Here is a 15,771-nt window from a genome sequence, read left to right on the forward strand (position 1 = left end):
ATGTGTACTTAGGGAGTTCTCCTGTGGCAGAGTGAGTTAAGGATCTGGCATTGTCACTGCAGTGGCTCTGGTCACTCCTGTTGCAAGGGTTGAATCTGGAACTTCCACACACCATGGGGAGTGGCAACAAAAGAAAGAAAAAAGTGGGAGTTACCCTTGAGCAGGGTCTTGCAGTGCCAGGACAATCCCCCCACCTGGCTCAATGGGTTAGGCATCGGTGTTGTTACTACTGTGGTGCAGGTTAGATCCCTGGCATGGAAACTTCCACTTGCCACAGCCAAAAAAGGAAAAACAAAGTGTACTTATTGAGGCCAAGTTGAAGACTTAGCAACAGCAGAAATCTTTTATCATAGTAAACTTCCCATCATTCTTTCATCACTATCAATTTTTTAAAATTATACCACTTGTATAAAACAATAGAGCCTTAAAATAGACACGAAAGCCTCATATTTTTTTAAATCTAAGAACTATATTGTTGTTTTGTTAGATTGCCAAGCAGTCCTGAAACAAAGTCTGTATTCTGGTTTTGGCACACAATCCTACAAAGAGCACTGAGGATTACAACTGCAACAAGTTTATCTAGAGTTGACAAGTTAGTAAAGTCTAATTTAAGTAGTACCAACTTTTCTTTTTTCTGGCTACAATCCCAAGATGGCATCAACCTCAAAGACACCTGGATAACCCAAGAGGCTAGCTAGACCTTACAAGACACTGCTTCCCTTTCCTGCTGCCAGTTTTTGTGTCACCAGGGGGTATGCCCTGATGGAGGTAGTGGTATTAAATAGGCTGTGTAACCTGGAGTATGTAACATCGTTTGTTTTATCAAAATGAGAGCATTCTTTTCTCCAGAACCTCCTGCACACTACCAGCATCCTTCTTGTAAAATGCATACTGCAAGGTGAAAAGTACAATTCAAGGAAGAATAACCTTTTCCAAAAATGTTTTATTGCTGCAAGTTTTGAGATTTCCAACCATCAAAATTGGAACAAACGTAGATTTTAGCCCTCTGAGGGGCAGCATAGCCATTTCATGGGTCTGTTTTTAATTTAGGTTTGGCAGTGGATTTAGCAAAGTTTAGATGACAGCAGAATGGTATCAAGAAACCTTGCCTGTAACTTAAAAGAGGTGGAGCACAAACTAGAACAGGAAGACTACTCCCATCTGAAAGGTCAGTCTTTAAATTCTCTTAAGAGTTAATTTCAAAATTTAAGGCTGGTATGTATCTTGTAAGAAAACCCAACACTTCACTTGTAACTTTTTTTTAAACAGATGCTATACATGACAACTGAAATATTCCTAGAAATAATGCAGAAGAGACTTCCCTGAACTTGTCACAACCTACCGTAAGCTAGACCACACTTTTCCGGCCTCTTACAATCACAGCTTTCACTTCACAGCTCTTACAACAATAGACCAGAGTGCAAACAACGTTATGAAAAACGAGGGCTTGATAAAACCCACAGAAAAGCTATTTACTAATATTGGGACTACTTTTAGCCATGCTATTATAGTTCACGATTTATTCTTGTGCATAATAAATACAGAAAAATGTTGAAAATGTTATGACTCAATTGTCTGATTAAAGCTGAGGCAACTAACCTAGTCAGATTTTAGTTTTTAAATGAGAAATGACAAGAGTAGTAAATATAAAGAAAAAAAAAAACTTTACTTTCCTATGTTAATACAAGTCAAGGGACCCTTTCTTCTCAAAGGGTTGATAACACCAGTTCTTAGCAATAAACATAAGGCACTTGTTTAGATTACAACATCACTGCATTTTTTTCCCACTTGTTTTTTCTAACCCTGTTTTCCCCCACAGTATCATTTGGAATAAAGTGAATGAGGCAAATGTGAGATGATCCAGTTGATACTACTTGAGCAAGATAGTACAGTACAATATTGAGGGGTGATGTCTGGACATAAAATGAACCCTTGTCAATGTCCTCTGATACCAGACAATGTATCCACTATCAAGTAAACCTGAAAGAAAATAAAATATTTATTTAATAGTTCCAGTAAAATTGGGTTGGAGTACAATATACACGTTAGGAATTTAGCTCCTCATGGGTGGCATCTGCATCAAGAGTTCTTAGTACTTAGGAATATTCATTCTAAGACAATCTACATCATTTGAACAGTCAAGACAAATATATGAATTTTATTTCAATATACAGTAGAGCTTAAAACATAATTCACACATACACCCCCTATCATATGGCTGGTGCCTCCTCCAAATACCTCATTCGTGGCAGAGGTAGCACTAGTGTTCTTTACTAACAATAAGAACTTCAGTTGCCACTCACAGGAGAAAAAAGTGTTTTGTGGTTTTGTTTTGTTTTTGTTTTTTTTTTTTGCCATCTGTTAAGATGTTCCTGAGACAGGGCCAGTTAATAAAACATAACAAAGCACTGGAATTCAATTTGTACTTTTCTTTACATCACTACATTGTTAGACTGGGATGCGGAGTGCAGGTCATGTACTATGAAAGGTTGAGTTTAGCACATCTGTTCAGTCAGTAAAAGGATCAAGTCTCCTGAAAATTCCCTCTAGAATATACTTTCTATAAACTACAAGTACCACAAAAAGGTCAATTATATATACAATCGATTAATTTTACTTAATCTCCTTATTTGCTGAGATCTTGCAGAGGCAATGAGAAGACTGAGCCTTTGGCTAGTTCTCAGTGTATAGGATTAACATTTTAAGGCCCATTTTCCCAATCAGAGTAGCAGTTCTCAGTTTTCCTTTCAAATTATGAATTATATTCATAGTACCTGCTGCCATCCTAGCCTTCAGTGAAATCGTAATGCAGGAACAGTGCTATGCTTGCATTATGGAATTTCCCTGACACCAGCACTAAGCCCGTTCTGAAAAGCTCCCATCTGCACTGGCTTTACAGCACGTTACCTTGCCTCTGGCTTCCACCTCTGTTTCCACCTGTGTATTTTCAAAGAAGCCCAACACGTATTAGTTGAAATATTCACACAACTGTTTTTCAAAACAATTTATTGCATCATATTTGGTACCTTATGTTTGACAACAAAAAGGAAATTACATCTGTAACTGCAGGAAAAAGAAGCTGGTCTGTTATTGAAAAAAAAAAAAAAAATCTTGGGCCCTTTAAAAATTACAAAGTCTTGGGCTTGCCTGAAACAACTGAGCAAGAAATATATTCTTAGAAATGTAGGGCTTCAAGTATTACAAACCTGTGACACTGTGGAAAAATTCCAGAGGTATCTAAACTGCAGCACTTTTTTTTTCTGCATATCATGAACAAGGCCTGCTGAGGTTTTTAACTATTAGTCTCTTGATCAGTCATAGAATGGTAGTCAGGAGTTCTGCTCTTTAACTTCAAGCCATGGTAGATTTTCTTTTTTCACTCTTGGGTGAAAAAAATTCATGCTAATTAGTTGGTGCCACATCACAGTGCATTTGGTTCTTGCATTACAGTTTTAACAAGTTTGGCCAAAACAATGCCGAAAGGTTCGCATTGTTATTTTAGTTCTTCAAGTTTTAGTTAAAATTGAGATTGTTCCAACTGGTTCCTTCAGTTAAAAACTGTGGTACAAGAACACCAAACTGATCATGTACAGTGAATTTTGGAAACACAACAAGCGTATTGAACACCCTCTAGGTTTCTTGTAATTCTGCTTGGTATCTATGTCCCAGCATCTACAACATCAAGCATCTGTTGTAGGTTTCTCTGTAAATAGTGATTCACATTGCATACTTCCTATGGTCAGAATCAACCCCGTAACAAAATCAGTCAGATGCTAAAGCCCCAACAACTTTGTGCTCAGTGAAAGAATCCAGTGCTAAAACAGCATTTAGCTGTCTGAGATATAGTAAAATCTCACAAGACAAATTTAAAGTAATATTTCTGCCACACACCTGCTTTGTTAGCTGTAACAGCCTCCAGATTTTATATAAATTAGTTTAAAAACATTGGTGGGTAGGTAGGAATAGGATAAGGTATTTTTAACCCCTCAATTTTAGCAGCTTTTAATTTTTTAAGAAACTGAACCTATATCCTGTAATATGTTAGATATTTTATATATACTTTTTCAGCAGGATAAAAAACGTAAAACACTATTTGAAGGCAAGAACATTTACTCTTCTCATTCTGTGTAAGTTAGAGCAATGCAGCAGGTGCGTGACAAAAATATTATACACTAGATATGGTCCAAAGTCATTCCATTTGCTTGTTTAATGATGTTCAAATTTCATTGGCCAGTTCTTCAGTTTCTGCAGAACTATCTCCATTAACTGTGATCTTCATATCCTCTTCATATCCAGGAGGCATGAAAGCCAAAGCATAAGGGAAAAGCTTATGACAATTTGCTCTATAAACCTCAGCAGCTTCTTTACAGTCTCCCAGGCTACCATCACACAAGGCTTCTAATACCTCCATACATGTCTAAAGAAAGAAAAAAAGGTCATGTTATAACTTGTCAAAAAAAAGATTTTTACTGTGAATTAGACAATTATCAACAGACTTCCAAAATAAACAAATGTACATGACTGAGATATATAAAAGCATTTACTCCCACTACACATTCCATTAGTCTGTTTCTTCAGAACTGCAGGGTTTATACAAATAGATGGCCGTGTAAACAGGGCCAGGACTAAGATGAGGCAAGCAGGGTCTGTAGGGCACTATGTCTAAAGACACACTCTTGGCAAGTGCCTGCTGGCAACCCTGCCTCAGCCTTATTTGGCCATGTATATAAATTTGTATACCGCTGTCAATTACTAACGTAAGCTTTGTGTGTGTGTGTGTCTTTTTGCCTTTCCTAGAGCCGCTCCCGTGGCATATGGAGGTTCCCAGGCTAGGGGTCGAATTGGAGCTGCAGCTGCCAGCCTACACCACAGCCACAGCAACACAGGATCCGAGCCATGTCTGTGACCTACACCACAGCTCATGGCAACGCCAGATCCTTAACCACTGAGCAAGGCCAGGGATGGAATCTGCAACCTCATGGTTCCTAGTCGGATTTGTTAACCACTGCACCACGATGGAACTCCCTCAAACATTATTTCTGAACCTTGTATCCCAATGAAAGAGAACCTTAAGGTAGGTTCAATGACTAAGCAAGAAAGAGGTCTCAAACACAAAGGAAATATATACATGCAAGAAACATTTGCTCATGAAAACCACTAATCCTCTCAACTTAAGTAGGTCTGATTTTATCTTTAAATGATTCATATTTGACTTTGCACTTCTCATGTTTTCATTCTTCATCTTTTCACCTGGAAAATACTACAGTTTCCACATATAATACTCCACAAACTTTACCAATCTAGAAAGGTTCTAGTATAAACGATGCATGATCAGCACCTAAGAAGCAAAAATCTTCTTTCTTAAAGACACTTCGTTTCCTATTAAAGGAATATATCATTACACTGTTTTCAGCAAGTGTGTTTTTTTTTTTTTTTTTTTTTTGCTTTTTGTCTTGTTAGGGCTGTATCTGAGGCATACTGAGGTTCCTACGCTAGGGGTTGAATCTGATTCATAACCACCAGCCTATGCCACAGCCATAGCAACACCAGATCCAAGCTGCATCTTCAACCTATGCCACAGCTTGCAGCAATGCCAGATCCTTTAACGCACTAAGCAAGGCCAAAGATTGAACTTGCATCTTCATGGACACTAGGTTCTTAATTCGCTGAGCCACAATGGGAACTCCCAGCAAGTGTTTTTTAAATCTGGCCAATTATCCTTTATTTTTAGTCTAGATTATATTTTGCAACACACCCATATTATCTTTTACTAATGTTACCTATTATCGTTTACTAAATCACATTATATTACAAGCTATAAAATAAGCATTTCCATTTAACCTCTGGAAATACACCTTAACTATGTTAGAATTGTCACTGAAACCAATGCCTGCTCAAAAATGTAGGTATGAACAAAAATCCAAACAACTATGGAGGGTGTATAATTTTACTAAAGCATATTTCTTAAAAAAAAAAAAAATTATTCTAGGAGTTCCCATTGTGGGACAGTGGAAATGAATCAGATTAGTATCCATGAGGATGAAGGTTCGATCCCTGTGGGTTGGGGATATAGCATTGCTGTGACCTATGGTGTAGGTTGCAGATGCGACTCAGATCCCATGTTTCTGTGGCTCTGGCGTAGACGAGCAGCTGCAGCTCCGATTTGACCCCTAGCTTGGGAACGTCTAGATGCTGCGGGTGCAGCCCTAAAAGGAAAAAATATTATTCTAAATAATTAACCTCATTATTAAACTAGATGTGAAACTAGTTACTGAATGCCAAGTAGCCTGCTGTACATGTGTGCACACATGTTCAATCCTAAATAAATTTAAGATAAGCTAGGTAAGAATTCATAATGGTTTGGAAAATAGTATGCATAAATAAAAAAAAAAAAAAATCAGAAGTTCCCATCATGGCACAGCGGAAACAAATCAAACTAAGAACCATGAGGTTGCAGGTTTGATCCCTGGCCTCGATCAGTGGGTTGAGGATCCAGTGTTGCTGTGAGCTGTGGTGTAGGTTGCAGAGACAGCTTGGATCCGGCATTGCTGTGGTGTGAGCCGGTGGTTACAGCTCCTATTAGACCCCTAGCCTGGGAACTTCCGTATGCCTTGGATGCGGCCCTAAAAAGACAAAAACAAAAAAATAATAAAAAATAAGTCATTTGGTGAAAAAAGAAATCAGGTATTCTTACAGAGAGATTATGAAAAACTCTTTACCTGGAGGTTTCTGTTAGTGAGGGATTCATCAAGTGTTGTTGCCAACTCTATAGCTCGCTTCTGACTAGAAGAATCTAAATAATATACCATTTTGGCAGCTAAAAGAGAAGAAAAAAGGAAATTTGTTTTATTTCAAGATAAAACCATTATCTTCTATCTATGCAATATAAAATTCAAGGTGTATGTGCACAAAGTGTGGCACTTTATTAGAAAAATGGAATAGCTGTTTTTTGTTGGTGGTTGTGTGTATTTGTTGTTTTTCTGTGAGTTTTGTTGGCAGCACTCATGACATGCAGAAGTTCCTGGACCAGAGATCAAATCCACACCACGGCAGTGACAATGGTGCATATTTGACCCACTGAGCTACTAGGGAACTCCTGAAACACTGTTATTAAAAAATATTAATAATCCTGAGAAAGCAGACCAGAAATAGACTAACTGTACAAACTAGGAGAATGATTAAGGTAAAAGAGACTCTGAGGAAATACAAACATTCTAATATTTGTCTTTGTGTGGTGGGACCATAGATAGTTTTCTTCTTTCTAAAATGAACATAATTTGGGGTTGAGGGTAATATTTCACCATGTGTGCATGCGTGTATCTTTGTCTTGGGGGTTACAGGTGGGGGAGATACCCAACCTTGATGGTATGAGCCAAAAAACTGAATTCAGAATTTCCATAAAGGCATATATACAAAGCTGCTGGGCTTCTTAGCCAGGTATTTTAAAAACCACACTACTAAAGCACTACCCATGGGGTCCCATCATGTCCAGACTTTGGCTCACTAGCAGACCCTTGCCATATGATCCTTGCCTGTGAGGTTTCAGGTGTTTCAGAACTGTCAAGTTTGATTATCTTATATAAGCATAAGAAATCAAAGATGATAGTGAAATATAAGAGCATATTGATAAGAGAAGGAAAATAGAAAGTTCTTTCTCATTGCATGTAACAGACAGCTAAATTCAGTTATACTTGCTTCCTTGCAATGCCTATCTGGAACCAGGAGAAACTACTAGCCTTGATTCATAGTAATAATTTTATCTAAGAAATGTAAAAATTTATAGGAGGCGTATTTAAGCTACTGTTTTCATGAGATTATATAATAAAAAGTGAGGTTGTTTTAGAAGCTAAGGACCAAAGAAAAAGATTACCTGATAATCTATGTGGCAATGAATCAGAATTCCTTTTCAGAAAAGTTTCATTAAAATTCTTTGGATTCGTTGCTCCAAAAAGACGATTCATTTCTTGTTTTAATACTGTCCTAACTGTATCAGGTAAATCTTTACTTTCACACACTGCTGAACAAATTAAAAACAAACTATTAGCAGTCAGATACTGATAAAGTCTGTAAAAGTTAAAGAATCAGCTACCTGATGAGGCCAATGAAGCAAAGCAATTACAGACAAAGACTAGATAAATCTACTGATTGATAATTCAACACGTAAAGAGCTAACCTATACAAATTTCAAGAATGTTACCAGAATAATCTAATGATCTTCCAGAGGCTCTCAAAGACATTTCATTGACAGATGATTCATTTCCCCCCCAAAAAAATTGTGTATTGAAAATATAGATAATGAAACACACAGTTCCACAGCCTTCTAATCCCCTAGCAGTGGCCCCGTCAACTTTAAAGGGAGTCTGTAAGGCAAGGGCTTCATGTAACCTACCTGGTAAATATTGTCACAGCAAATAAGTAGTGCTGAAGTCAGAATTTTCCACACCCTCTCCCCATCTTCTATACTCAAGTAAGCCATTAAAAATTTATCTAATTAAAAAAAGATTCATTGACCTTTATTTTTAGCGGCTATGTGAATTGAGCTATCACTATATAATAAACTCCAAAGGATCACCAAAGTAGTCTGTAATGAAAAACTATAGTCATCATATTCCCAGGCTCTGGCATTTGGAGATGGAAAAACTGACCTCCAACCTCTCTGGTTTGAATCCGAGTTAAGCTTCGTTCCATTATTATTTTGGTACGGAAAGATAGTCTGGAGCTTTGAGCCAGACAGACCTGGGTATGAATTCAGGCTTGGACAAATCATAACCTCTCTGAACCTCTTTCCTTTTTTTTGGCAGCACCCACAGCATAAGGAAGTTCCCAGGCCAGAGACTGAATCCGAGCCACTGCCGTCAATGCCAGATCCTTAATCCACTGCACCAGGGGGAACTCCTGAAGCTATTTCTTGATCTATAAAATTGAAGTGATATCTAAACTACAAAGATTACAGTAAGGGAAGCTATGTATAAAAGAGCTAATTATATAATAATATACCATATTTGCTGAAGACTGAAAACAAATTTTGCTTATGGTTAGGAATTATGGTGACTTTCAAACTCTTAACCAAGTGTCTGTACACTGATGAACATGTAGCCTATATATATATAACTTATTACATGAACCAAGAATTTCCCAGAATACTGACCCTTACTATGCACAACACAACACATGCTGGTATTTTCTACTTTATTCTATTTCTGTTTCAGGTTTCCAGTGCTAGTAATGACCCACTAAACTGTTTTTACTGCCTCACTAATGGATCACTACTCTAAAAAATTCCTGAACAGTAAACATCCAAGTGAAATATTCTACACGTAATTAGTAACTACATAATTGATTGCTGCATGCCTTTTGTATATTGAACAGCATTTCTTCTATCATTCTGTAGAATTGGGTAGTTCAAATAAATGAGCTACCAATTAAAGAATATAGCTTAATGGCCATTATGGCTGAACTTTCAACTTGGATTTGGCAATTTATCAATATTGTCATCCAAGGGCAGGGAGGGGGAATACAAAGAGAACTGGAAGAAAAATTGTTAAAAAAAGGTTATAGCAAATTACAGCCAACATTATGTCAACAAACAGAGGTCCTCTATAAACCATGTTATTTCTGTTGGCCTTACTGGTTTGCCTGAAATGCTTTCAGGACACATTATATGCAGATAGGAAAGTATAGTTTATATTATAATTGGTTACAGTTGCAAACTACACTTTTCATGTTTTTTCATTACTTTCATTAACTTGTTTTCCTCAGATTAAACAATTTACCCAAAAAAATCAAAACTTTAAAAAAATAAAAAGCCCGTATAATTAAAAACAAATAAATATATATATATATCTCTTGTGTTTGGGATGTATAAAGAGGAAATATTTTTAAAAATCCAACATCAATTAATAGTTGTTTTCTTTTTTTGTGATAATAATTTAACAGATAAAAAAAAGACTGTTTCCAAAAACATCTCCCTACTAATTCACAAACTGTTTCTGGCTCAGGTTTCTCCCCTAAATCGTGTATATTGGAACTGTAATTTCCAGAAGGATATTAATTACAATCCATCAGAGTTCCCGTCGTGGCTCAGCAGTTAACAAAACCAACTAGCATTCATGAGGTCACCGATTTGATTCCCTGGCTTTGCTCAGTGGGTTAAGGATCCAGTGTTGCAGTGGGCAGTGGTTGTAGGTCACAGAGACGGCTCGGATTCTGTGTTGCTGTTGCTATGGCTGTGGCGTAGGCCAGTGGCTACAGCTCCTACTGGACCCCTAGCCTGAGAACCTCTGTGTGCCATGGGTGTGGCCCTAAAAAGAAAAAAAGACTATCCGTCCACCCATCAATTCTACTGCAGTAAAATTTAGACTGTCCTATGGAATTCTGTATAACAAAGTTTCACCTGTACCTTTAAGGAAAGGAGCAACTCCAAATGCCAAAGATTTATTAGATAACCTTTTATTGCTAAAGACTAATATGGGAGGTAAAGGTGGGAGGTACAAGGGAGAGTCAATCAAAAACTCCTTTGCAAGTAATAAAAACTAACCAAAAAATACTGTCTCAAGAAAGCAAAAAGGAAAAAACTCAGATTACATAATTATCTTATATGATACAATAAGTCCGAGTAATGAATCAAGAAAAATAGGAGTTCCCATCGTGGCACAGAGGAGATGAATCTGACTAGGAACCATGAGGTTGGGGGTTCGATCCCTGGCCTTGCTCAGTGGGTTAAGGATCCGGTGTTGCTGTGAGCTGTGGTGTGTGTCACAGATGCGGCTCAGATCTGGTGTTGCTGTGGCTCTGGTGCAGGCCAGCAGCAGCAGCACCGATTTTACTCCTAGCCTGAGAACTTACACATGCCACAGGTGCGGCCCTAAAAAAACAAAAACAAAAAAAGGAAGAAATGACTTTGTACCAGTAAGAGAAAAAAATGGTGCAAGATTCACTGTAGATCAAGGTGACCAAATAATACCAATTTTAAAAGCATATATGGGAATATACACATGTAAGTGAATAAGAAAGCAACTGAATACCTAAGCTCCTATCTTTACTTAGCACTGACCAAAAATATAATTTAAATTGCTTTAAGTCCTACATTTTTTTAAGTGAAAAACCGGAGTGCTAAAATCCATTCTGAGGGCAGGGCCCTGAGTCAGGCCAAAGCCAGATAAAGTAAGATAACTGGCCAGAGGAAGCCCGAAGGATTGCTCTCCTGCAAGTGATTTAAACAACCTCCAAAGCACATGTTGCTCTCTTCCTCTCTTCTCTTTCTCTCTACCTTTCCATCCCCACCCAACCCAGCCTGCCTGTGCCTATATTTTCTCTCTGCACCTACCTTCTCTCTCCTCTCTTTTTAAATAAACACTTACACTTAATTGCCTCACTAAACAAACAAACAAACAAAAACCCTGAAAGGTATAATGCCATGCTCCTAATTAAGCATGAAGCATCCTATATAGTAAACATCTTCATGGAACAACTATTATTTACATTGGTAGTATAAAAACATTCTGGAGATTTGGAAGAAACCCAAATCATCCTAAAATGAACATTCAAAACTGATAAAGTGTGGAGGTATTGTTTTTCCTCCAAACTGACCCAAAAGTGTTCCTTGTGAGGATTTCTTTATTTGCTTTTTAGGGCCAAACTTTTGATTTATGGAGGTTCCCAGGCTAGGGGTCAAATTGGAGCTGCAGCTGCCGGCCTACACCACAGCCACAGCAACGCAGGATCTGAGCCATGTCTGTGACCTACACCACAGCTCATGGCAACGCCACATCCTTAACCCACTGAGCTGAGGCCAGGGATGGAAGCTGTGTCCTCATGGATGCTAGTCAGATTTGTTTCCACTGAGCCAGATGGGAACTCCTGAAAGGATTTCTTTGTAAAGGAGTTACTACAACATAACAGCATGACCAATGTGTTCCTGAAAAGTTACTTCAAAGTCAAATCTTTTCTTAAAGTACTAAGTGCATTATTTATAGGAAACCTGTGGGGCATAGTAACAAAGGTGCCTAAATTTAGTCAAAATAAGGATCACTTTGTAAATCTTCCTGACAATGATGTCAGCTAAACACCTAGAGCTATGGCCATAGCTAACACTGTCTCCATTCAATAATTCTTTTTTTAATGTATTTTTTTCCTATGACTGAAACCAGAGCATATTTAAGTTCCCAAGCCAGAGACTGAATACAAGTCGCAGCTGTGACCTACACCACAACTAGATCCTTTAACCCACTGAGCCAGGCCAGGGATTGAACCCTCGCCTCCACATTGACCCGAACCATTGCAGTTGGATTTTTAACCTATTTCGCCACAGGGGGGTCGCCATCATTAAGTCTAACTTTTAATGTCGAGCATTTTGCCTTTATTTCTTTTTTCTTTTGTCTTTTTAGGGCCACACCCAAGGCACATGGAGGTTCCCAAGCTAGGGGTCCAATTGGAACTGCAGCTGCCGGCTGACACCACAGCCACAGAAACATCGGATCCGGAGGTGTGTCTGCGACCTACACCACAGCTCATGGCAACGCTGGATCCTTAACCCACTGAGTAAGGCCAGGGATCGAACCTGCAACCTCATGGTTCCTAATCGGATTCGTTTCTGCTGTGCCATGACGGGAACCCCTGCTTTTGTTTCTTTAAAGTCCATGAGCATTTTAATTTTCTGAAATAACTGTTGCAAGAAAATAGTCATACTTCATTAAACTATATACTCATTACAAGCAAATAAGCCCAAATATGTCAATTTATATTTCAAAGTAAAGTCTCTAACTCTATAAAATTTATATGTATTATTTTATTACCTTTCAGGAAAGAACTGATTATATAAAAACAAAGTATGTATATTGAAAATAGTTTAAAGGTACTCCATTCTAACTGAGAATGAATTAAAGACTTTTATTTCTAGCCATAATTTTCTGGCTCATAATTTCAAAGATTTTTTTTAATACAAAAAGAGACTAGAAACAAATGATTTTTTTTTTCTAAACACAGCAATTATTTCTTCTGTTTTCCATACTGTGGTTATATAATTACTTTCAGATTTTTTCCCCCTTTTTAGGGTCACACCCATAGCATATGGAAATTCCCAGACCGGGGTGGAATCAGAGCTGCAGCTGCCAGCCTACCCCAAGCCATAGCAACACCAGTTTCAGGCCACTGCAACCTACACTGCAGCCTGTGGCAACACCAGATCCTTAACCCACTTAGCAAAGCCGGGGAATGAACCTGCATCCTCATGGATACTAGTTGGGTTCTTAACCTGTTGAACCACAATAGGAACTCCTACTTTCAGAATTTTTTTTAAATTGAGGGAAAAAATTCTTTGATTTAGTTTTTGTAACAGGAATCATTTTTTGACGAGTGTAAATGTAATTTAAATAAGGCTTTACTTTTTCTTATCAGTTAAAACAATGTTCTTAATTGGGACAATTTAGCATTTTCCAAAAGAATAACTGGGATGCTGGGTTTAATCTCACATATAATGACAGGTTTATATAATGTACAGGTTCATATGGGGCTAAGTATTTAGCAATGAGATAGTTAATTTAATAGTACTTCCAAAGCCTGTAGATTATTCTATTAAAGATTCAAACTTTCCTTATCAGTCACTTAAAAATCAAAACAAAAACAACACTACTTTACTACAGGAGTATTTTATTCTAAATTTAAAGCTCTTGTAGTAGAACAATATGATGACCTGGGCTCTCATCTCTGCTTCACTATTAATTATTGATGTTATCTTGAATAAATAATTAAGTCTTTCAGGGTCCCAAATTTCTCAACTATAAAATGAGAAAATGAGTATGAAATTTCACTTTTCATTTTCTAAAATTCTAGTTTTACTGCTTATTAAAACTAGTATATGGATCTTACTGTCAAAATATATGAGAAGAATATTGTTTTAAAGTTCTTTTTAACCTATATTTACTAACAAAAATTTTATGACTGAAATAACTGTACTAAAGACAGATAAACAAGGGGATAACTCATCAATTTCAAAGAGACTCTTCGATTTTAGAACAAGTTACTAAGAAGTTTCACATAATGAGGAGTTCCTGTTGTGGCACAGTGGAAATGAATCAACTAGGAACCATGAGGTTTCAGGTTTGATCCCTGGCCTCACTCAGTGGGTGGCAGACGTGGCTCGGATCCTGCGTTGCTGTGGCTCTGGCGTAGGCCGGCAGCTATAGCTCTGATTAGACCCCTAGCCTGGGAACCTCCATATGCCGCAGGTGCAGCCCTAAAAAAGACAAAAGACAAAAAAAAAAAGGAGTTTCACATAATGAAATGTGATGCATTTTTTAGAAACAGAAACAAAGATAATTCTGAAATATTTGGACTGAATGATTCTATGTCAAAAATGAGGTAACATTTCTAGTCTTAAAGACTTTCATTACAAAGGAAAGAACCCTGCTTTTTCCCTCAGCTAATTTAATTTATGACAGCTTTAAAATGACTGAGTTTATGATAAACTTGTACAAATCACTTACACAGTTTACTATCACTACTGTAGTCAAATACTTAAGTAATGGAAAACAAAAACATACCAGTACTAAAGAGTCGAATCATACATTCATGAAGCCAGGGATGACTAGAATCAATAGCAAATGCCCTCTTTACTGATTGTAGCATCAAAAGAAACTTTTCTATAAAAAGAAAAAGCAAGATATATTTCGATCATTTTATAAAAAGAGATGCCCTCCTCTGGAGGACTAATTAATACCTTACAAATAGAAAAACTCATTTAGAGTCAATGACATCTAAACTCCAACATATGACTGAAGCAAATGATTTCCTCAGATTCGCAACATTAGCTAACATTTTCCACGTAACATTAAGAAAAAAGTTTTATTAAGCATGAAAAATTTAGACAGCATTCAACATTATTTGAACTAATGCCATATAAACAAAAAAACTTGGAAGCCATTTCCTTTCCTAACCTCCATTATTTAGTTAAATAAATAAATTTTTTCCATTACTCAGAAAACCTCATTGTTTATGCTTAAAACAATTGCCTTTCTTGTATGTTGTGACATGTGAAATGGTTTCCCTTCTACCTAACTGTACCTCTCCAGTAAATTCGTGACTCTTCTTCCCCCTCAAAAGGCAGAGTACTCACCAAGGTTATGTTTTTAGTCATTTTCTAACCTTTCTCTAAACTATCCTTTCACCCTCTCTCCCATGTTTCCCAGCCTTCAGTACTGTCTCCATCTGATGAATGGAAAATTGTACCCAATTACTCACCACATTTCCAAGTCTCATCCACCTCTTTAAGATTTCCCTAATTTGGCACAATTCTGCAAATATCAAAATTCAAACCCCTAAGCACCTCTGACAATCCTTTTCCCTTAACTCAGAAAGGTACAAATACTGCCATGTCCTTTGTTATTACCCATTTCATACTGAGGAAATGGAGCCCAAATGCTGGAGAGTGACTCAGAGGTTAGTACACAGCAAAGAAGCCAACTGAATGGAATTTAGATTGCCTCTCCCCACTTAAAGCAGAACGCCTTTGCATTTCATCCTGTGGAGTTCTAAGAATATCTGCTTAAAAGAGAGTTGTATTAACTGTTAAAAATTTTAAAACTACCGGACTGTTTCTTCTAATGTTCTAAATTGTAATATAATTGTTGTGGAAAATAAAAAATATGCATGAAAATATTTTAATCTCTCAAACTGATCTATTTTCTTCCTAGCTACTTTTCTATTTTAATACTCAATAAAACTATCTTAATAAGATGAAAATTTAACTATAGTTAGTTTTGAATTCCATTTTGA

General features: G+C 37.2%; 1 protein-coding gene and 1 long non-coding RNA gene across 4 annotated transcripts in view; one reads left to right on the forward strand and one right to left on the reverse strand.

Moving 5' to 3' along the window:
* The window catches only part of LOC102162389, a 39,071-nt gene extending 37,487 nt beyond the window's left edge, over positions 1-1,584 (forward strand). For both annotated transcript variants that reach the window (XR_002346777.1, XR_002346778.1), the window contains 2 exons: positions 1,051-1,168; positions 1,270-1,584. This is a non-coding gene — a long non-coding RNA (uncharacterized LOC102162389). The remainder of the gene's footprint in view (positions 1-1,050; positions 1,169-1,269) is intronic.
* NAA15 (N(alpha)-acetyltransferase 15, NatA auxiliary subunit) overlaps positions 940-15,771 on the reverse strand; it is an 82,875-nt gene continuing 68,043 nt past the window's right edge. The window contains exons 17-20 of one of the 2 annotated variants that reach the window (XM_003129186.6): positions 14,541-14,639; positions 7,871-8,017; positions 6,720-6,817; positions 940-4,417 (exon numbers count right to left, since the gene is read on the reverse strand). In XM_003129186.6, coding sequence (XP_003129234.3) covers positions 4,217-4,417; positions 6,720-6,817; positions 7,871-8,017; positions 14,541-14,639 — 545 coding nt within the window. In that variant the 3' untranslated portion in view covers positions 940-4,216. The remainder of the gene's footprint in view (positions 4,418-6,719; positions 6,818-7,870; positions 8,018-14,540; positions 14,640-15,771) is intronic. The other variant, XM_005656536.3, reaches the window with a different exon arrangement.

The sequence above is a fragment of the Sus scrofa genome, chromosome 8 (genome assembly GCF_000003025.6).
Source record: "Sus scrofa isolate TJ Tabasco breed Duroc chromosome 8, Sscrofa11.1, whole genome shotgun sequence".
NCBI classification, from domain to species: Eukaryota; Metazoa; Chordata; class Mammalia; order Artiodactyla; family Suidae; genus Sus; species Sus scrofa.